This window comes from Mustela putorius, unplaced genomic scaffold (assembly GCF_011764305.1).
Source record: "Mustela putorius furo isolate JIRA1106 unplaced genomic scaffold, ASM1176430v1.1 tig00003859_pilon_pilon_pilon, whole genome shotgun sequence".
Taxonomy (NCBI): Eukaryota; Metazoa; Chordata; class Mammalia; order Carnivora; family Mustelidae; genus Mustela; species Mustela putorius.
In genome coordinates, this window is record NW_025422011.1 from 26151682 (window position 1) to 26175305 (window position 23624).

At 45.0% G+C, this 23624-nt stretch overlaps 1 protein-coding gene across 16 annotated transcripts in view; it reads left to right on the forward strand.

The window, feature by feature from the left end:
- Positions 1–23624, forward strand: part of PLEKHA7 (pleckstrin homology domain containing A7) — a 211468-nt gene that overhangs the window by 102107 nt on the left and 85737 nt on the right. For 15 of the 16 annotated variants that reach the window (XR_006602273.1, XM_045066175.1, XM_045066174.1 and 12 more), the window contains one exon: positions 21594–21677. Coding sequence is in view for 14 of the 16 variants with exons in the window: in XM_045066175.1 (XP_044922110.1) it covers positions 21594–21677 (84 nt within the window). In the remaining 2 variants the exon portion in view is untranslated. Of the gene's footprint in view, positions 1–12123; positions 12460–21593; positions 21678–23624 lie in introns of those variants that run through there. The other variant, XM_045066186.1, reaches the window with a different exon arrangement.

A 23624-nucleotide genomic window follows, 5' to 3' on the forward strand; every position in this document is an offset into this window, starting at 1 on the left:
AAAGTCATCCAGGGGAGCAAGGCAGATGTTTAAAGCTAGATCTCCTGCCCAGAGGCCACTGAACACTTGTCTAATCTTGGGTCCTCTCAGAGTTTATTGGAAGTACTTTATGGAAATATGCCAGATCTTTTGAATTTTATGACTGAAATAAAAATGACTAAATTCCTGTTCTCAATCATAGTCAGAAAATTTAAATTGGAGTGTTTACCTAGTTTTATAATGTTTGATAAAAGATCTAGACATGTCTGGATTTATGAGATCTATAAAATTTGAGTTGTTGAAGGGGCATGAGGGAGGGCTTTGGGGATGTGGGTCATGTGACTCAGTGGAAAACCTCAGAAGTTTTTTTTGAATTCTGAAAGTGTTCCTGGTCATGTATTTCTGGGTAACATTTTGTTGATGTTTTTCTTCCACTGGCCAGACCAAAAAAATGAATAGCCTTAATTAAAATTTCTATTGTCTTTGCCACAGAGGAAGGAAGCCTTTCCCTGGTTGTCATGGTGATGTCTGACCGACACCGTTGAAGCGGGTAGTGATTGTATTCCAGAGCCTTGAAATGAGCATTTATCATTTTCTTTGCCCCCTGAGATGCTTGCAGAACCAAACTGCACACTTCCTTAATCGCCTTTTAAATTTGCATTTGAGCCAAATGTGTGTGTGTGTGTGTTTGTGTGTGTGTGTGTGTGTGTGTCCACGCAAGCTGGGGCGCACGTTCCGCTGCAGACATGGTTAGAATGATCAAGTCTGAAACCCCATTTCTATTTGCTTTGTGCTCCTGAAGCCAAATGGCATATGGGAGGAGCTCATGAAAACTCTGAGAAAGTAATTGGGAACTATCAGCCTTTTGCATGGCACAGCAGGACAGCTCATGAGGGAGGCCTCCTCCCTGTCCCAGCTCTCTTGCCCCCGCTCCCAGGCACTCAGCAGTCTTGCCTGACACACCTTCTCTGTACACAGCCCATTTAGAGGGGCTTGCACTCAATACCTGGCAACTTCAAATGCTGCCACTCACCACCCGTCCTCTGCTGTCCCCCCTGCACCCGGCAGGCTCACTGGAGGCGTCATGCCGCTGCAGCCACAGTGCAGCTGTTACTGACCGTAAAACCAGGCTCTTTTGCTGGCTTTGGGATTTTGGCACAGAGTGATTGGGGTGCAGGAAGGGGAATGGGGAAGAGTGATGTTGTACAGCTGAGAATCTGGATGGGTTTGTCAGTTCTGTCTGCATGTAAGGCTACCCCCCACCCAGGCCTGTGAAGACAGGACAATGACACCTTGCCTCCCCAGTGATGTGATGCAGCAGCATAATGTAGATGGATTTTCCAGAGCTCTGTCTGCAGATGAGACTACCCACAGGTCTAAAGAAGATAGGCTTATGACACCTCCCCTCCCAACTCAGTCTGTGCTGTAACCTTTCATGTGGAATGGTGCTGTGACAAAGAGCAAAGAATCTGCCATTAAGTCTTGGCTCCACTTCTTAGCTAGCCAGGTGAACCTGGATAAGAACTCAACCTCTCAGAGCCTTAGTCTCCTAGGTAAAACATAAAATGGTAGTAATGACAGTCACTGTCTTTCCAGGTCATTGTCTCTCATTAGATGATGCTTTGTCTGCTGTAAGCTGGACATTCTAGTTCATAAAGCTTAGATTGTATACTAGGCTGAGTGTTGGAGAATCGGGACCGGCCAAGAGGCAGGGAAGGAACAATAATCAGAATAAGATGATAAATGTGTGATTCCAGTGTGCACCAACAGGCACTTAATTCTGCCTGGTGTCAGAGAGGGCTTCTGGGAGGAGGTGATCCTTGTACTGATCCTTGAAGAATAGATAGACATTAGCCAGAAAGATAAGGTGAGGGGCAGCTTTCAAGAAAAGGAAATGGTGTGTGCAAAAACACTGAGACAACCCTGAAATGTAGGTATCCTCAAGGGAGTGGTAAACCCTGAGGCAGGGAACAGATGAAAAAGTGGTGTTTGCCTTTATCCAGAAGGTGAGGGGAAGCATGGGATGATTTTAAGGCAAGGAGTGACATAATTTGTAGGTTTAGAGATATTACAAGTAGTTGTGTGGAGGACTTTTGAAAGTTAATCAGGAATAGGTGGGTGACAGAGACCAAATGATGACCTTAGAAGCTACTGTGGTCATCCCAGTGAGAGTGTTGTGGGGATGGAGAAGATGGTCCAGTTGGTGATATGGAAGTAGAGGTGACTAGTCTCTGACAGGGAATGAGGGAAGGAGGTGGGATGATTTCCAGCATTTCTAAATGGTGTTCCTGTTGGCATTTGGAGAGGGACAAATTTTCACTGTGTAGGACAGTGTTATTTAGCAGCCTGGGCCCCCTGCCCACTGAAATGCCATCTAATTGTTGTGACAACAAAAATGTCACCTGTTTTTCCAGATGCCCCCACTTGAAAACCACAAAATAATGGTGTATCATCATGGGGAATGAAAGATGAGAAATAATGGTGGGAAGGGCTCCATTTTGAAATATGTTGATTTAATGGTGCCCAGGGGACATCTTGTGAGAAATGTCCTATAAGCAGCTGCATCTGGGATCCAGGGCTCAAGAGAGTGGACAGCACTGGAAATACAGCTTCTGGAGTCCTACTCATGGCAGTGAGTGAGCTTTCCCAGGGAGGATGGCATGAGATGGGGAGGTGGATGGTAGAACCTTGGGGACCTTCATGTATCTGTTTGATCTTGTGAGCTAGGGAGGAGTGAGAGTATTCTAGGACCCATAGGGAAGAGGAGACTGAAACTCAGGGAGAGCCACTGACTTTCCCTAGATTCTCTTTTAATCAGTTTTGGCCCAGTCAGTGTCTAGATGAAGCTGAGGAGAAATGAATTTTGCCTCTTCAACTGGGGGTTCTTACTTTGTAGCCAGTTGGCCCAAGGGTCTTAACGACTGGGCTGTTCACTGCCTCACCTTGGGTTTAGAATCTTTGTGCATTAGTAAGGAGACCTTTCAAGATTTGCTTTTTTCCCTGCAATGGTGAATTTTTCCTTGGCGCCCTCTGTGTTCTTGGTTCACTGATTAATAGACACTTGAGGAATTGCAGGGAGGTGTTTAACATGCATCAGAAACCATCACTAGCAGAGAAAGTGATTCACGGACTATTCTCTCCGCCGTCTGCATCCCTCCCCGCCGACAGAGTTTGACGTTGGGGAATTGAGTCTGGACCTGGAGAGCACAGTGTAAATGTGTGATTCAGAGTCAGCGATGACATGCAGCTGTGGCCAGAGTTGGGGGTGCTCGAGGGTGGTGGATGGTTGGGCTTTCACTTCCATGACCTTCACATCACCCTCTTTCAAGGTGGGAGTCATTTTGGGTTAAAGATCACATGCAAGTTCTGGGCTCTGACCTTCAGCCTTTCCCCCAGTTTCCGTATTTTTAGCCAGAGTTTGGGCCTTGCAGACAGGGACGTGGAAGGCTGGTGGTTTACTTTCAGAGTGTGGAGATTCTAATAAGAATGGCTTCTTCTCCTAAGCCCTTATCCAATAGCGAAGTCTTTTTCTTGCCATGGAAAAGTAAGAGCTAGTTTTGCTATGTTTGTCTTCATGGGAAATGGTTCAACTTTTGACCAGCTCTGGAGTTAAAAGACCTAGGTTTGAATTCTGGCTCTGTCCCCACTTAGTTGTGTAATCTTGAATAAACCCCTTAAGTATCCTAATCTGTAAAATGGAGATAATAGTACCCACCTCCCAGGATTATAATCAAGACTGATATAATGCCTATAGAGTGCCTAGAATATGATAGGATACCCTCCTAGAAATTCCAGTTTGGGATATGTGGTTCTTTATCCACTACCTGTCCTTCCTGCACATATTTTTGGCTCTCTGCAGAAATCTGGCACTCCAGTGTAGCAGGCTCACTGTTTAGTCATGTGGAGAGCTAGTAGGTTTTCTTTAGGAAGAGATACCTTGATAAGACCAGCTACCCTTATTGTTCATCTCCTTGATGCTAGGCACCATTTAGAAGGTCTTCCACAAAGCCCACACAGTGTGGAGTTGCAACTGGCACCCTTCTGGCTCCAAACCTATACTCTCCTATTGTCCTGTTGTCAGTCCTGCTTTGCCCCTGCCCTAAAAAAATGAAAAAAGAAATGCTAGAATAAAGCCAGAAAAGTCTGTCAGGATAGTCTCTCTGGGGTCAGTGGTTTACTCACTGGAAAGTCTGGGTACTCTGGGTCCTGTGGGTCAGGCGCCTTCTTCCTGCTGTGTTTCTTGACCTGAGGCTCCCTTCCTGAATGGGCATCACTAGGAAGTTAAGAAGGAAACTGGTTTGGGTGGGGGGTTTCCGAAATCATCCCTTTTCTAGAAGTGAGATAGGCAGAGAGGACCCCTCCTGGACGGGATATCTGGAGTCCTTTTCCCTCCCTCTGCCCCCTGCAGAGAATGTGGAATGGTCCCTCTTCTCTGAGTCACGGAGTGATGCTGTGTGATTGGGTCTGTGGAGTCCTTTTGCTCTGACACTACTGCGAGCAGATTCTTAAAGAGGTAGATGGGAAATAGGCAGCCTGAGGAGGTGCTGCACAAGCAGGCCCAGAGGAAGCAGCCTTGGAGGCTGGACGGGTGGGTGCCCTCACCGGGACAGCTACAAGAGGCTCCTCCCACTGGAATGTGGCTGGACTGCTTTATCTCTCACAACCCACTGACAGCTTTATCTTTTCTAAACAAAATCCCTGTGCTTTAATTCCTCATGGACATCCTCTGGGCTCTGAGCTTAGGGGCACAGCTAGCCTTCAGATCTGTGTACTGACCCTTTACAGCATACCCACCCTCTCCCCTGGTTTAAAGAGTCAAGTGCTACCTGTCAAGATTTATGTGGGTCATTCTATGCTGCACACCTGTGAGTGAGCTCATACTGCTGACTTTGGACCTGTTCTTGGTTTCCTCCTCTTACTACCCTGACCTCAGGGTAGCATGGGAAAAGTTGCTAGCTGTGTCCCCTCTTGTGTTGAATACCAGAGAATTACCACTTACCCTGTCACCACTTGCTCAGCCCTACCAGTGTGGAGGTGACAAGGAGAAATGGAATTTGGTAGAACGGTACGTAGGGCTTGGTGTTAATCATCTCCAACCCTCTCCCATTTCACAGATGAAGGGACTGTGGACCAGAAAGAGAAAGCCATCTGTTTGTTTCCCACCTGGCTGGTATTGCTGTTTACCTTGAGCAATTGAACTGCTCAGAGTGGAGTGCAAGGGAGACATGTTGATGCAGAAAAAGAGTTTGGCTTCTGGACTTGGGTTCCAATGGGAATCCTAAATCCTTCTGAGATGTAAGACCTTAGACAAATCACTTAACCCCTCTAAACCTCAGTTCCCTGAGATAATACCATTGGAAATGCTGAAGTGACGGGTAGGGGTCGTTCGTATGTGCTAGCATCTTAAGCAGTTACAGTGATAGTTATGCAGAAAACAGTGGCTGTTACTTTTAATATAGTCTCGGTGGCTTATTAATGGATACTGGCCACATCAGACTCTTAAAGCTGTGTATCTAAAAGAAAAAGCATGACATAGGTACTGTCAATCTCAGCATAGGCTTCCTGTGAGAAGGAGCAAAAGGAACCTAGCCCAGCTGCTAATATTGAGCTATGAGCCCCGCTAATGCAGCCAGGTTTCTGGGAGTGGGCATAGGTTCTCAGCCATGCCTGTGTACGGAGGCTTGTTTTTTTTGTTTTCCCACCAAAATATCTCCTAATGCTCAGGATCTCTTTATCCTACCCGTCCGTATACTTTAGATTTCGCATAATTGCTAAATGGTATGTTTCATGGGTTAATAGATTCATAAAACTGGAAAGGAACATAAGGCCATCTTGGCAGATTACAGACATGGGGTTGGTGTTCTTTCTTTATCAACATCTTGCCAAATGTGTTTTGGCTTGGGCTTGAAAACTTCCACCAATGAGAGGCAGTGAGCCAGTCTGATGTTCAGAAGTTACTCTGGCTTTGACATTGGTAGACACATAATTCCTTGAAAAATATGCTTCCCAGTGACTCCACCTACTGAGCCTAGTTCTACAATGTTGGCCCTCAGGAAACAAATTGAATTACTCTTCTATATGATAGCCCTACAGAGATGATGACAGTTGTCCTGTGCCCTGAATCTTCCCAGACCATAAAACTCCTATTGCTTTAGTGATGTGGCTTTGACCCATTCGTGCCCTTCACAGTCCTGGCTTGTCTCTCCTTTACCTTTTCACTCTGGCCAGTAAGTATGGTTACCAGAAGAGAACCCAATATTTGGGTGTGGTCTGATCAGTTCAAGAAAGAACATTTTGTTACCTCCTTCATTTTAGACTATTACACGGGTCCCAACCAAGATCTTAGTAGCTTTGTGACCGCTTTTCCATACTGTTGACTAGTATGATATGTGTAGAAATACAGGGTTTATAGTACATCAAAGCCATTAAACTAATACTGTTTAGATTCTGTATTCTTTCCTAGGGTTGCCATGACAAGTTACACAGACTTAGTGGCTTAAAACATCAGAAGCTTATCCTTATAGTTCTGGAGAGAAGCCTGAAATCAAAGCATCATCAGTATTGGTTTCTTCTGAAGGTTCTAAGGGAGAATCTGTTCCATGTTTCTCTCTTTGCTTCTAGTGGAGGCTGACAATTCTTGACATTCCTTAGCTTGTAGATGCTTTGCTTTGGTCTTTGCCTCTGTCTGCACATGGCCTTCTCCCCTGTGCATACTTTATATACCCCTTGAATCCAAACCAATGCCCTGGATTTCTGTGCAAGGTCTTTTGACTAGATAAAAGGATTCCCAGCTCTAAAATATATTTTTCATGCTTGTTAGGGGATGTTAGGCACTGGTAGGTGGATTTTGTTTAAGGCGGAAAATTAATTTTAAAACAATGTGTTATTTTTTTCATAATTCTTATTTCCAGGAAGCTAGTGTTAATTTACAGTAAGTAATCACAGTGACCTTGAGCAATTTGCTAACCTTCTCAGATCTCCGTTTCCTCATTTGTAAAACAGAGATTGGATGAGGCAAGCTCTGTGTCATTTTCAGTATTAAGACACTTAATACTGTGATTTCTGGAAAACAGGGGTTACTCTTTGTGACGAAAGATTTCAAGTTGGCTTAATAAACAAAAAGTGTGCAACTCTTGACTAAGAAGACAGATTATGATTCACGAATCTGAAAATCTGAAACATCTACCCTTTTATTCACCTTCGACAAGATGTAGAGACTGAGCTGTTTATTACATGTTCCCACTCTCTTCTTGGTTACTCACAAAGCGTAAGATACTACAGGACTGGCTTCTATTTGGCTTTCAAATATTTGTTACATGAATGAATGAATATGTTTATGTCACACACTATTATTGGGAACAAGTAATGCAATATCATCATTTCAATCTGATCATCTAGTAAGTTTGGGCCTTTTAAGATTTCTCCCAAAAATTATTATTGTTGTTATTATTAAAGGCCCCATACCCACCATAGGGGCTGAACTCACAACCCTGAGATTAAGAGTCGCATGTTCTACTGACTAAGCCAGCCAGGCATCCCCTGGAATATTATTTTTAAAAGATGGTGGCCATGTTTAAGAGTTGCTTTCTGTGGCTAAAATTAACAAGTCAGGAAATGACAGATGCTGGCGAGGATGTGGAGAAAGGGGAACCCTCCTACACTGTTGGTGGGAATGCAAGCTGGTGCAGCCACTCTGGAAAACCACATGGAGGTTCCTCAAAAAGTTGAAAATAGAGCTACCCTATGACCCAGCAATTGCACTACTGGGTATTTACCCTAAAGATACAAACGTAGAGATCCGAAGGGGCACGTGCACCCGAATGTTTATAGCAGCAATGTCCACAATAGCCAAACTATGGAAAGAACCTAGATGTCCATCAACAGATGAATGGATAAAGAAGATGTGGTATATATACACAATGGAATACTATGCAGCTATCAAAAGAAATGAAATCTTGTCATTTGCAACGACATGGATGGAACTAGAGGGTATCATGCTTAGCGAAATAAGTCAGTTGGAGAAAGACAACTATCATATGATCTCCCTATGAGGAAGTGGAGATGCAACATGAGGGGTTAAGGGAGTAGGAGAAGAATAAATGAAACAAGATGGGATTGGGAGGGAGACAAACCATAAGTGACTCTTAATCTCACAAAACAAACTGAGGGTTGCTGGGGGGAGGGGGGTTGGGAGAGGGGGTTGGGTTATGGACATTGGGGAGGGTATGTGCTATGGTGAGTGCTGTGAAGAGTGTCAACCTGGCGATTCACAGACCTGTACCCCTGGGGATAAAAATATATGTTTATAAAAAATTTAAAAAAAAGAGTTGGTTTCTGGAGCAGTTTCCTTTTCTGTGAAGTAGGTGGCTGTGGAGGACTGGACTCCAGGGCTTGTGCTCTAAATACCACAACAGAATGTGCATTTTTGGGGGTTGAGGGAGGTCTGTGATCTTGGCCTAGGCAGTACTTGGTCAGATGCTTTTCTGTTACAGGAGCCCCTACCTGTTTTCAGTGGCCTTTTGGGTGTCCCTAATGGGCTGCAGTCACTGAGGCCTCCCTTTGGATTCTTTAGGGTTGTTGGCAGTGCCTCTCTGCGTTTTTCATTTTGTGGAAGAAACAGTCTGCTGAGTGTCTGGGGTCTTACCTTTTCAGGAGTCTCTTCAGGGAAGGCTAAGGATGAGTTCATTTGCCATTATTGTCAGGAAGATTCTTCTAAGAATGTTTTTTGTGAGAAGGACATTTTGTGGCCTATTTTTGTTACCTCCTTCCCCTCCTCCTCCTCCGTCGCCTTCTTCTTCTTCTTAAGACTTTTATTTATTTATTTATTTATGAGAGAGAGAGTGAGAGCGAGAGAGATTGGAGAATGAGAGGAAGAAGCAGACTCGCCACTGAGCAGGCACCCTAATGCAGGGCTCCATCCCTGGACCCTGAGATCCTGACCTGAGCTGAAGGCAGACACTCAACCTACTGAGCCACCCAGGTGCCCTATTTTGGCCATCTTTTCTTTTAGTTCTTCCTCTTATACAAGAAATTTTCATTCTTTAAAATAGAGCTTCTTTCTAAAAGAAAGGTCTTCTCTAGAATCAGTAGTGGTAGTACAAAATGGGGTTGCAAACTCCATGTCTGTAGAGGCTTAGTGGATAACAAAAAAGCAGACTGTATTTATGCTTTCCAATTTGTTTTTGGAATACTTGGGCTACTCTGTTTATCTTGGGTTTTCCCCATTCTGGTTGAGATATGGGTATAAAGAAATTGCTGTCCTGTAGGAAAATTAGAAATACAGGTGTGATGATAAGTAGCACTAGGTGTACACCCTCAGCACTGGGAATTGGTAGGGAGTGATGGGGACCGCAGTGGACGTGAAGGGCCATTTCGCCTCTCACAGGCACCCAGCATTGCCCCAGTTTTGTTTTTTTCCAAAGCATGCTAGATTTTTATATGAAATGTTCCTGCTTTTAAACTTTGGCTCAGTCAAAAAACTCTGTGTGGCTCAAATAAAACTCATGTTGGGGACAAATTGGTTTGCATGTCATCAATTTCAAAGCTCTGTTAGGTGTGTGGAGCAGATTGATGTTTTGGATGGCCTCCCAGGTCACCTCTGGCTGTAGGTTGGTCTGGTCTGATCTGTTGTAGGGGTCCTAAGGAAGCTGTGATGTGGAGAGATTGTTATGTTCATCCTTGCATATGGACATGGGGGAATCCAAGATACGCAAAGTAAAAGGCACATTATAGAATAAATATGTACAATTTCATTCTATTTGTTTAATTTTTTTTTCTAAAAAGAAATATAGGTAAAATTTTAAAAATGCGTAAAATGTTCATAAAAGCAAAAAATAAAGGATACTTAAGAAACCGGTAAAGGTGTTGCTTCTGATATTGACACTGAATTGGACGCAGGAATGGGAACTTCTGCTCCCCCCACCCCCCGTAATACAGAGTAATTTTGGGACGGTAAAATGGAAAGAGTCGTTGGGATGTATGACAGTGTTGAGGAAGGATGGAAGCAGCGTGGCCCGGAGTGATTAGGAAGGACTGTTGGAAGGAGTGGGGGCCTTGATGGTTGGGCAGAATGCATTAGGAAAGAGGATGACAGCAGCCAGAGCCTGGTGGTAGGAAAGCAGGTGTTGTGGGGACTGGGGAAAAATTACATTTGGCAGGAGCTCGGGGTAGGGGCTTTAGTAGTGAAGGAGGGTGTTGTATAACAGGGGGCAATGGAATGTTTGCTGTACTCCAGCACAATCCGTCTGGCAGCAAGGACGAGGGAGCTTGTAGGCAGGGCCATAGGACAGGAGCCTCTCATGTGGCTTCTTCTGGCTCCCAGGTAGCTGTCACTGATCCCTGCTAGGGTGTTGCCTGATGAACAGGGTTTATACCTATACACCCGATGAATAAGCTCATGGCACTTCCTGTTCCTCCACTCCCAAGAGTGTGGGCCTTGGAAGCTTGCCCACCTCTGTTGTTGCCTGGTGTGGTTCCTGTTCCTCTGAAGCCAGCATGTCTCTCCAGACATTTTGGAGGTTATGTAGAGCGACTGGCCATTGACTGAAGTGTAGTCACTTCAGAACGGGCCCGTCCTTTGGAGTCAGGGAGTTTGGAGCTTGGATTTTGACCTTGCCACTTCCTGGTTATGTGGTCGTGGGATGCACTTGATCCCTCTGGGCTCCAATATCCTCTGTGCAAAATGGAGATAGTATGATTTACCTTCTCAGTTGTTATACCTGGCAGGTTGATACCTTGCAAATAGATGTGCCATCCTTTACTTTCATATTATGGTACCCAGTCTGACCTGTAGTTACGTATCTATATTATTTATGTTTAGTATATGAAATATATACTTATTTGTATCTATTTATGACCATATCAGTCTATGCTGTTGGACTGTAAGCTCCTTTTCATTGGGGATAATAGGTTCTAATCATTGCTTTACCTCAAAGCGCTCAGAGTGCTAAGTACATAGTAGGGCTAGGTAGATGTTGCGTGAGTAGAGTCTGTGTGGTTTAACCTACTCCAGTCTTTACAGCAATTGGCTTCTGATTGATTAGGATGTGTCTCTGGGCTAGGGCATATCTTGTGTGTAGTTAAAACAAGTTTTGTCAAGCCAGATGCCCTTGTTAGGGTGATGTATCAGGATGGCTCGGGAGTCATTTAATATTTCGTTCCACTGTGGCATATCTACAGTTTGTGGGCCTTGACGTTCGTGCAATTTAGGAGGTCTTCTTTAAAATCACATGAAATGGCAGAAGGCCTGGGAGTACAGCACTAGAACCCTTTCCAGGACCTTACAAGGGATTTTGGAATGAGGGGTGCTAATGCTTGAGCTTCAGGTAAACCATCTCTGTATTTCAGGATTCACAGAGCACTCACTGAAGGCTGTGGTAGGAGTTACGAAGGCTAAGGAGATTTCTAAAAGGGGAAAAAATGCTGGCAATGAATACAAGTTTTAGTAAAACTGTCATCCCAAGCAGACTCAGAAGAAAATCCCTTGTATGTTTCTTTTCATTACACAAATATCTGTTGAGCACCTACTCTGTGCCAGGCACTGTGTACGCACTGGAACATAGCTGTGAAAACAGAAGTCCTTGTCCGGTGGAGCCTACATTTCAAGTGGTCCCCTCCATCAGGACCTGCAGACCTACTTAGATGGCAGTAAAGAGCCACAGTACTGATCTGCGGCGGTGGCAGTAAAGGCACTTCAATGCCTGTATTTCCCTTTCTGATTCCTCTCCCTTCTCCTCTCCAGGCCTGTTCTGAGAGGGAGAGCCACATGGTTCAGCCTATGCTAAGAGGACCTGAGCCATCCTAAGCAGCGACAAAAGACTCCTCTACCGTTCCCTGGGGGAGTGGGGATGGTGGCTTGGGACTGCTCAGGCCCCTCCCTGCCCTGCCTGTGGGACAGAGTGATAAAGGAGCCATTACCTTCCCATTAAAGTCTCCGTTTTAGGGCTTATTTCAGCCACAGAGGTAGTCCAGCAAAACTGAAGGAGCAAATCCTTCAGACTCCAGAGCCCATAAACGGAGGTGTTTCCTATGTCCTGCTTCCCGAGGGGTGGCGAGCCCCATAGTCTCCAAGGAGAACGGCGGAGTCCAGAGACGTGAAGTGTCTGCCTCGCTGTTTACCCCCAGCCGGTGCTCGGCTCGGCCACAGCGGGGCGGTGACTCAGAGCTGGAGCTGTGTTCCTGCCTCGTTGCCAGTTTTTGCGTGGGGGTTGGGGAAGAGGGAGAATGAATGAGTAGGAGCAAGTGGCGTCTGGATTTGTAACACCTTCGGAAGCAGCTGCCGGAGAACCGAAATTCAGAGTAGGCGGGCGGGGAGCCTCTGCCTCACCTCTTGCAGGCAGCTAGGCCCTCCTTCCCTGTGTGACCAGAACCCAGGTTTTCATAAGGCCAAGGCTGGGGAAGAAGACACAGTCCTTCTGAACATGGAGCTCAAGGAGAGAGTGAGTGCGTGTGCCACCTTTCCCGGCGAGCTGGGGAGAGCAGGTTAGTCCTGTCCGGTCTTCACAGGGACTCCGTTCACTGTGGTGTATTCTGATTCATGAAAGTCAGATAATGGACTGAAGGGGGGGGTTCGATGGCTTGGTTGGGAGTGCCAACCAAAAACAGTCCAATTTAACTGAGAATAAATAGGACGAAAGTATCATTAAGTACACCTCCCTGATGTCATTACAAAGGATTCTCTGTTGGCAAGTGAGCTCAGGGAGACAGTGTTCTGCCTCATTCCTTTGTGTTTCAGTTATGTTGTAGTGTTGTTCCGGCTCAGTCCGTGGCTCTGCCAGGAGTCAGAGATGAACCCCAGTGTCTCAGGACGTGATTGTTGAAAGATCCCTACAATGTCACTTGGTCCATCCTTCTCATTTTACTCTGGAACCTGGCTTACTAAACAGTAGCATAGAACCAGCTACTCTCTGAGGTTGAAAATGTTTCCTGCGAAGTTTGAAAACTTCTGTAGCGTGCGCATCCCTGACTCAGCACTGCTCGCTGGGGAGGCTGTTTTTCTTGGGCTGTGCTTTCTGAACGTTTGAGGACTGACCCAGTGGGGGACAGAAGTGGGGCTGAAGGCAGGCGCCTACTGATCTTAAAGGACTTTTTCTGGCAGGCAAGTTCCTTAAATAGAAGTTTAAACAGGAGGCTGGATAGAGTGCCTTAATTCAAAAGGGAGAAAATGTGTTCTTGAGCCGCTGCCCTATGGCAGGCTAATCATACTGGCACTTGCAGTACGGAAAAAGGCAAAACAGCTCTATCCGTGGGGAGTTTCCGGGCTAGCAAAAGAAGACTCTAACAAGCACTTAAACGTGCAGTGCTACAGGCCAGGCCCATTATTAGTACTCTTCAAAACAATCTGCAAGGTTGGGATTGTCTTCTCGTTTGGCAGATAGAGAATCCAGCACTCAGAAAGGTCAGTCACTCATTCAAGGTCGTGCACCGCCAAGTGTGCGGCAGAGCTGGGGTTTGAGCTGCAGTTGTCCTGACTCTGAACAACATGCTGGGGTTCATGCTTGGCAGGCTTCATGTGGCCTCTACATTGGATGCATGAGAGAACCTAAGACCCTGAGAGGCTGAGTATTTGCTGGGGGTGTGGACCTGGTAGTGACAACGCTGTATCTTGGCTCCTAGTACTTTGATTCTCTGCCAACATTCTTCTTCAAAAAAAAAAAAAAAAAGAAAGAAAAAAAAAGGAGCAGGAGGCTATCTGGGTTTGCTTTCCTCATTCTGTCAGGAGCTTGGTTTTAATCTTTTCATGGTTCTTGAGGTCTTGTAAAGTCAAAATTAAAACTCCCTATTAACCACATAGGACTCTTAAGGGCCCCATGTGGGAGCTCAGGAAGAAGGCAGGTCTTATACTTGGGTTAGTGGGTCAGGAGAGCTAATTTATGAAATGAGTTGGCCGCTGAGTGGATCTGAAAACATCTGGAGCACCTGATGAAATGTAGAGCTTTTCAAATCACGCTAGCAGACTTGAGTCTGTGGAATCCAGAGTTTAGAAAGCACAGCTCTCTTTGCAAGATATGTGAGCTTTGAGGTTGCTCAGTTAATTCTGTGACTGCTTTATGCCCAGTTCTGTCTGTGCCAGGCTCTGCCCTTTTAATGCCTTCAGGTGAGGAGAGCAGGGACTGACTGTCCGTTCAGGTAGCAGGTCTGGGGTTTGGCTGGATTTCAGTGTCTCTGCTTAATTGGATGTGTGAGTGAAAGCCAGGTGTGGACCGCGTGGGAGTGGGGAAGGCCGTTCTTTGGTTTGTGCCATGCTCCTCGGGGCTGGTCAGTGTCTCCACTGCACGTAGGAGCCTTTATCAGGCCTGCAGACCCCTTTCTCCCCCACTCTCTCTGGGGGAGTCTTGACAGGTTGGGCTGCAGTGATCAGGAAATGAGGTGGGTTATGCACCTGAAAGTGATGTGTGCTTGTGCTCAGGCTGTTGAGATGAAGGAGTTCAAACACCTGCTCCCTAGGTATTACTGTTCTGTGCTGCAGGAGATCCATGAGAAATAAGTGAATGATGGTTCCCAGCCCTCCAGGAACTTGGGCTCTCGATGGAGGGGGCGGGGGAGGAGAACAAACACACATGAAGTAAGCAGAGAGCAATATAGGAGAGAGCATATAATCAGTCACCAAATTGTAGGTTTCGTAGCAAATACTCTCCAGTTCACAAAAGGGAGATACAGGTGATGTTTGTGTTCCCCTCCCATGTGTTTTTAATCACGCAGTCATTTCCTCTCGGGTGTTTACATTCCATTCTTTGATTCTCTGTGTTGAGTGTATTACCCTCCTTTGTTGGGGGGCGGGGTGTTCAGGGGAGGGCGGATTTCTCCAAATTATATTGTAACACAGTTGGGAGAGAGCCGAGAATGAAGCGTTCTTGGCATGTTGGTGTCTCATCCTTCTTTCTTTTGTCACTAAGAAGGGAAGCCACTGCCCTCTGATGACTTACGACCTTTTAGATTCTTGTCTCTTTGGTACTTTTGCCCAGACCTCTGTAGGGGTTAGCTAGTGTATTTAGACTCGTGGCCTCACTTTAAGGTAGAAGCCTCGTTAGTTGTTTTTCATTCATTCATTCAGCAAATGTAACCGTGCCAGACACTGGTATAAGCCGACAAGGGCAGTGAAGAGACAGGCAAGCTCCATGCTCTCCTGGAATATACCTATTAGGAAGACTGACAACAGTCAGAACACATGAGTCAGAGAAATGACAGTAATAGTGAAAATAGGGTGACATGATATGAAGTGACTGGGAGCCTACTTCTGTGGGTGGTTGGGCAGGGCTCTGAGGTGGTGATAGTTGTGCCAAGGTGAGTGATAAAGAGCCAGTTATGCGAGTATGAGAGAAAGAGCTTCCAGGTGGAAAGGCTAGCTGGTACAGAGGTTGTTAAGTTGGAAATAGCTTAGTCTTCAAGGAGCAGAAAGGAGGCCAGGGTGGCTGGGGAGGGATGGAGAAGGAGAGAAAATGTTTATTGTACAAGAAGGTGATGTAGGTGGTCAGGGGGTCAAGTCTCCTAGAGCCAAGCGCTTGAATTTTACTCTGTGCTGTGGAGCTGTTGCGGGGTTTAAAGGAGGAATGTGACTTGATTTAATTTCCATTTGAAGAGACCCATCAGGCTTCCCATGAGGAGAGTGGGTTGTACAGAGGCCAGGGAGAGAGCAGTTAGGCTGTTGTACTATCTTAGCTAGAGATGATTGGTGCTGGCTATAGGACTAGAGAGAAAGGGGTGCATTCAGAGATGTCTTGGAGATAGAGGCACCTGGGCTTGCTAATAGTAGTGTGTGAGGAAGTTACTGTGGAGCAGGGAATGGAGAGCGACTCCCAGGTTGCTGGGTTGTGATGCTGTTAATGGAAACAGAGAAACCTGTGGAAGGAAATACCGGGTTTGGTCGGAGTTGGGGGAGGAGGCTTATTTTGTTTCTGCCCTGTTAAAATGTGGATTACTAGTACTCATTGCAATGGTCAAGGTGCATGGTCAGGTTCAGCAAACATCAACTCAGTACCTTCAGTGTGCCAGGCGTTGTGTGAGTATCCTCACAACTCTTGGGAAGGATATTATCACTATTCCCTGTTTGCAAATGGAAGCACCAAGGCTCAGTGAGGTGAGATGGCGTGCTCGGTTTGAACCCAGGTCTTCTGATGCCGGGGCTCAGGGCAGACACTGAAGGAGGCTGGCTAGTGTGCAGTGTTGATGGCTTTCACTTGAGAAGAGAGGATGGGGACCCTATGTTGGCTCATCAAGGCCCAATTCCGATGATTTCTGAAGAAGAGCCTGACAGAGGAATGCCCATGTGCAAGGAGTTGTTGAAAATCTTGACATTTCCAAAATAGTGCAAGCTCTAAAGACCATTTCAGTAAGATTCTCAGTCCCTTTAGGAAATGCCACATGAACAACAGTGACACTTTGTACTAAACAAGCCGTTTTATAAAAGTGTTAAATAAAATAAAAGGAACTTGGAAGTGTTGAGGGAAGGTAAAGATGCTACTTCAGCCTTTGAGTGCCACCTTTTTACTCTGTGGCCCAAGTAGGAACTGAAGGAAATAGGGAGGCAATTTCTTCTGCTCTTGGAGTTTCGGTGACTAATTTGGGGACCCAAGTAGAAGCATTATTAGGTTACCCACAGTCCTTGGTTTTCTTGAGACACTGGGATTCAAACAGTCAGTGCCTTAACAAGCCTGGAGGCAGAGCTGAACGTGGCATCAGGCCTGCAAGGTGACAGTCTTGCTGCATTAGGGGAGCCAACTGGGGAGCCTGAGGAGCCAGAGGGGCAGATGCTGCCAGGCATACCAATGAGAAGAGCCTTGATAGAGTCCCTCCTTAGACTTTCAAGCTGGATCCTCTTCTTACATTTTAAGCTGTTCTCTTTATAGCTGGGCCAGATAAGAGCTCTTGCTGACTGTGCGGGTTTGTCCCACACTCAGCATACCAATACCACCGCCATCGGAAAACCAGATTTATCAGGGTGCTCTGACCTCCACTCGTGGGCACCGTTCACGTAACTCCAGAGCTTCTTGCTATGCCCAAAGGAATTGCCAGGCTAAGTAATTGGAACCCTTATGTTTAACCGACCAGAATCTCGCTGCTCACATTATGGTCAAACTCTGTATGAATGGAAAATTAATCTTGCAGAAATGCTGAAAGAAACTGTAGGACTCGTTTACGTCTCGACTAGTCCTGTCAGTGGTTGTACGTGTGCTCCTCTTTATATTGAGCTCAAATTGGTTTCCACGGCTCCCTGGTCCTAACTCTGCCTTGTGAAATCTCTTCTGTTTGCTGTTGGACCTCTTTAGGGCCTGACCCAAGTCCTTCCAGGCCCTGGGCTTGTGAAGACGTGCTTATTTATGTGGATGGGTATGTGTGGCCCGCCTTCAGGGGGTAATCCTTCCCTGTAACCTTTTGTGTGCCTTAGTCCTCTCCCAGGTGAGACCAGCTGACATTCGACTTAGTGGGGGGTGTTTCTAGGAGGAAGGGCAGGATCTGAAAATAAAGCCTAGCTTGTGTTTTATTTCACTTGCCAAGTTACTTTCTAGTAGTCTGAAAAGAAACAGAAGCCCTTGTATGGAGGAAAGAACGTTTCTGTGTTCCCTTGAAACTGGCCACCTGGCTCCCAGCCGGGCCATCTCCATCACTCCCAAGAGGCAAGGTAGCAATTCAGGTTTAAGAACAGGTATTTCAGGGGATTTGTCTGTGCCTGCTAAATGTGTCTTGAGACAGGATGATAGGACATGAGATTCTTCATGGATTTTAGAAAATCAGGAAATGGAGCAGGGTGGGGGCTTTTGGCCTGAGGTCAGGGACAGCAGGTAAAGCTGGAGGACTTTGCAATCTCCAAACGGGTGTGGGGATCCTGCATTTACTATACAGCCTTTGTTTGGTGAGGGTGAGCTTGCAGTTAGGAGAAGGAGACCAGAAGGGTGGTGGTGTGCAGGAATGCAGAAGTCGACTGTCATTGTGGGCAAGTCATCTACCCTTCCCGGGTCTCACTTTCCTCACCTGTGGTCTGGTGTGATGAAACACAGCCTGCCATACTGGGGGTTTGGGAAGACCGAATTAAATAACCCAATACCTAACACTTCTTTTACTCAAAAAAGGGCTGAACCAGAAGCTCTGTGTGCTGGGCAAGCTTGATCAGAAATGATCCTTTTGTAAGGCCTTTGTATTCAGGAGGTATTATTCTGGTTTATCTCTTTTCTCAGCGTATGAGTCCTTTCCCCCCCCTTAGTTTCGTGTTCCATTAACATCATGGAACCCAGATCATCAGTTTCTTTATGTGTAATGTGGGAGTAAAAATTTCAGCCCTGCTTATCTCAGAGGATACTTGGGAGAATCAGGTATAGTGATGAATATGACCAAACTTGAAGCTTCATGGAAATTCAGGAAATTTTTTGTCAAAAAGGGCAGCATCTATATTAAGGAAGAAAGGTTGGGGAGCTGCCTCCAGATCTGATTAAAAAAAAGTGTCTTTTTTTTTTTTTTTTAAACTGGCTATTTATATATATATATATACACTTTTTTTTTTTTAAATGAGCATGTAACGTATTTTTTGCCCCAGAGGTAGTCACAGTGCTATCCAGGTCATGCAGCATATATGAAGAGGTTGCTGGATGCTGGTTGCTGCTCTGGGCATAGAGAAGATACCCTCTTTGTGTACATCAGAGATCCTCCTAGCTGACCTTGGATTAGGAACAAAGGTTGTTTGGGGACTACTGAGTGCCACATATGTGTTGTCATTTAGAACTTTGGCTCAGGCACAATAGAAGGAGGGAGGTGCAGAGGAAGAGAGAGGGGGAGTAGCAGTGGATGAGATGCTGTTTTTCTGATGATTTGTCTTCAGGGATTTCTGGTTGTGGCCAGGAACCCCTGAGTCCCGTAGACTCCTAAGGAAAGGGGACAGCAAGTTATTATGCAAAAAGTATATTGGATCTAGAAATAGAAGACCAGGATTTATGTTCCTGTCTTATCACTTACTGATGATATTATCTTGAGCAAGTCACTTAACCTCTCTGAGCCATTTCCTCATTCATAAAATGGGGGTCGATGGTGGTAATAACTAAGAGGCATAAGGAAAGGTTTTGTAGACTGTAGAGTCCTTGAGAAGTAACAGTGGATCATGGTGTTGTTGCTTCATTATTAAGCCTGTTATGAGTAGGGCTTTTTGGTTTTTTTCCTCCAGGTAGAAATGAGGCAGGCTTTGAGTTTGTAATTCCCTGGTGAATGCCGAGCTGGGAAGAAAGAAAGAAAAAAAAGAAAGAGAGAGAGAGAGAGGCGGAAACTGGGTGTAAATAAATCCTAACCCGTGAACATGGTGCAAGGATTTCTGGACCTGGTGTTACTGGGGTCCAGTTCTCATCCTTATCTGGATGCTTGTGCCTTAATTCTGCTTTTTGTGACGATCAGGCTGCTGTCTGCCAGATGGAGTCCTGAGATTCCATGGGCTTGCTTCAAACCTGGGAATTTGGAAGCTGGAATGGTTGGGAGGGATGAAAGGTTGGGGGTGGTGGTGGTGGTACACAATCACAGGGCCAAGGAGCAACCTGGTTTTGATGGCTTGGACTGCTTCACATTTGGCTTATCAGCAGTCAGGCTGCTCTAAACTCAGTGCCAGCTCACCTCAGCCACTGGAACTCAGGACATTCTGGCCAGGGCCCAGGGCAGAGTAAGAAAAACCTTGTGCGCGAAGAGAGTTTTTTCTTTTTTAACCTTATACTATTCTCATTAAGCCTACTAATCTCTGGGGTGGCCCCATGCTTAGTTTGGAGATGGGCTAATACTTTAACACTAGCAAAATGAGATGATGTATTGACTCTGACAGTGAAAGCATTTTAACCATCTGTATTAGGGGCCCTAAAAAATGACCATGCCCTTTGATTAAATAATTCTACCTCTGGGAGCTTAACCCAAGGAAATAATTGGAATTGCAGGAAGAGTTTGTACTAAAAGATGTATAATGCATCTAAAATATCCAGCATCAGATGAATGGAAATCTTTCTAGAATATAAGCACGAATGGAGTAAGGACTTCTTGTTCACTCTGTATCTCTGGCACCTAAAACAGCGCCTGGCACACAGATGGCCAGTGAACATGTTTTATGTGGTTATAGACAAAAAAAATGTATATCCATAGGATAAAACTCTGACTTGTTTCACCTATCTGGACATAGAGCATTCCTATGAAACATTTTGTAAGACAGAATGATGTAAGGCAAATCAGATTACTATAATTTATGTGGAAAAAATTTTGAACACTCTCAGACTCCCAAAATAACCTCTTAGGCTTTTCTGATATCTTAGGACACATTTTGTTAATAGATACAAAATAAATTGAAATAAAACACAGCTGCTCCCAGACGCCCTTCAAAGCCCTGGCAACTTGATGCTGAGATGCTGGTGTTGTTCTCTGGTAGGGAGCTTGGGGGCGCCACTCGCTGCTTGCCTCCGTGAGGATTCCCTGCAAAACAAACGCTGAATGCTTTTTGCTTTTCAACTTTTTTTTTCTGAAAGCGAAAATTCCTCTTCAGATTTCTTTCAGTTAGTGAAAACAGGCACTAATATAGGTCTTTCCTAAAAATGAAGTGTCATAACATGAACTTCCAAAAAGGAGAGGGAGGGGGCACACATGGATTCACCTATTTCAAATAAAGAAGTCTTAAGGACAGCAAATTGTCTATGTGACTAGGATGCGAAAAGGGCAGGAGACAGATTTCTAAATACAGCAAAATCATAATCTTTTAGTAGAGGGAAAAACTAGGGAAGGAGAAGATACTCAGGTATATCTGTATGTAAGTGATGAGATATTGGGTGACATTTTTTCTTTTTTATATTTTCTAAAATTTCTAAAAGGACTGATTCTTTGATTGGGGGAAAACACTTTAATATAAGTCATATTCTTTGAGGGGGGAAGAAAATGACTTTAGATTAGTTTATTTATTGAGCAAACCAGCAGCCTTTAGAGCCCTCTCCTCCTTTCTTTCAAAGAACCAGGCAGCCTTTGTGAATACACAAAACACCTACACACTTTGGTTGTGTCTGTTGGCTTGGCATGGAAGCTGATCCCTTCTAACTTCAAAAGGGTGATAGAAACTCCACAGTGTTGAAATTGTGCAGGTCATGTTGCAGAGACATGCCCATACATTTATATCCCATCATTGAAGCGAAGGCATTTTGTAGTAGGGAGAAGAATTTTAAGAAGATAGGTTTTTCTGGGTGGGTGGTTAATTCTTGGAATTCTTTCCCTGGTTCATGGTTTTGGGAAGCTGTTGAAAGTGCTGTCTACTTTCCTTCATTCTTGTTTTAGCTCGTGCCGTCTTAAAGTAACTCGCTTCTGAGGAGTTTGGTCTATCCGAATAAGGACTTCACGGAATGTCTCTCGAAGATGCAATGTTCTCTTGCAGCCAAGGCTTTCCTAGAATTAAAATCCCTGTGTCTTAGGTGGGCTTGGGCACCTGAGCTGAAAGTTTTTGTTTTCCAGTGCAACTGGGTCTTGACATATGAAGTGCATCTTTGAAGAAAGACCCACTCTCTCACCCTGGGAGGAATCTGTGCTGATCAGGGGTCCTCAGACATTACTGATCTGTTGTTGTGTCTGCAAGCCTTCCCATTCCCATGACTTCTCATTCATTATCTCTTTTTCTTTCTCTTTAGCCATAACCAACAGACCACAGCATTCAGGCATCCTGTGAGTGGGCAGTTTTCGCCAGAAAATAGCGAATTTATTCTTCAAGAAGAGTAAGTACTTCTATATATTCTCCTTTTCCAGGCAGAGTTTGGGAGCTTAAAGGCATTGGCTCAAAACAGAGCTTGTTGGACTATTTTCTGTCCCAGATAGAGGGACTTGGAGTGGGATGGTCGATTCAAAGTGGAATGCAAGAATTTTGTTTTTCAATCTCCAGACTTCTCTCAGTGGGAAGATGTGGAAGTGTGGAGATGACCCAGGTTTGTGCCATGACTGGTACTGTCAGAGCCTCTTGCAAACACCCTGTCCCCTGAACGACCCCCACCCTCCTTAAGTATCATCTAACACACTAGCTGTGCTCTAAGAGGACCCACTCATCTGGAGCGAAATGGCCTTCAATCACACCAAACTGAACCAGCCTTTCAAGGAAACCTTGAATAAGAGTCTAAGGCCAGGGCTTTGAAGGGAGGAGGGCTGTGGCACCTGGAGTTCTTTCTGCTTGTTTTTTCCATTGTGGGGACTTTCTTGCTCCTCAGTCTGATTTCAGCAGGTCCCCTGGGGTGCTCAGAGGTAGGTTCCACCACCCAGGGCTTATCTATTTAAAAATGCATCTACAGCCCAAGCAGGGTATGTTCTTCTCCCAAACACAAAGGCAGAGAAAGGTATGCAAGTGGCTCTGCTTCCTCCTGCTCGTCTGAGACAGTTCTGTTTGAAGTAAATAAATAGTTCTGTTTGAGAAATGAATAGAGATGTTGGCTTTTTCTCTCCTTCGTATCATTTTTCTGTTCAATCATCTAGACCGAATATGATCTGAAAATAAAAGATTTATATTTTTATAGTATTTCTCTCCCTCAGTACTTATACTTTTAAACTTTCTATTATGGAAAATTTCAAACCTATATACAAAAGGAGAAAGATAAAGTAGTAAGTCTAGTGTATTCAACTCTCATCTTTAATAATTTCAAAAATATGCCTGATTTTATTTCATCTGTACCTTCCCCCTCACCACCTAGATTATTCTGAAGCAAATTCCAAACATCATTTTGTTCCTACAGTATTTTCAGTTTAGAATCATTACCTTAGAGAACTTTTAAAACTAGAAATGTATAACGATGATACTGATATTCCTTGCCTGTTTACTCTGTGCTGGGGGTTTACATATAACACAACAATCCTGAGAAGTAGACCGTCATCACTGTTTTAGAGATGAAGACACCAAGACTCAAAGAAGTAGGGTCACTTGTTCAAAGTTGCATGGCTGGAAGTAGAAAAAGTCAGGATGGCACCCCCGCTTGATCTCTTAGTCAGGGCTAACCCTTGCCACTAGTGATTGGCTACTTGCTAAATTCTTTGGATTCTCCTGGCCCATGGGTCATGGGGTCTGACTTCGAAAGTGTCAGTACTATTAGAAAGTGGATGGGAGGTAAAGATCGTCTTGTCTTCTACATTGAGACAGAACTGCTATGGAAAGACAGAGCCAGAATGTGGATTCTCCACATTCCAGCTTGGTATGAGCATGTTTAAAGAATTCCTGAAGGTTAGAAGCTCTTGGGAGGTCAGTGAGTTCAGTCCCCTTCCTAAGGCATCCTAGAGAAATGGCTGCCTGTCATTTTTAAAGGTCTGTATGGAGAATCCATTAGAATACATAGTTTGGGAAGTTACCAACTTTAATAAAAGCTTCTAGAGAAATGCAGACTTCTCATCACTAAACACCCTTGTCTTATACACCCCTCCTTTTCCTCACTGTTAAGATTTTGTCCTTGGCCACTTCTGAGAAGGTAGCCTCTTTTATCCTCCCAAAATATCTCTGTAGCTAATCTCCATTCCATCCAGTTTCCAAGAAAAACACTTTTTTTCAAGGGTCACTTTTCTGGATGTCATAAGGACTGCTTGCTTGTCTCAGGTGGTGGGTGCAGGGTCTGGGTGACCAGACCATCCTTGAAGCAGGGAAAACGTGCTTTAGGCATTGAGAGGAAGGAGGATTCCTGTGGACTGAGCTG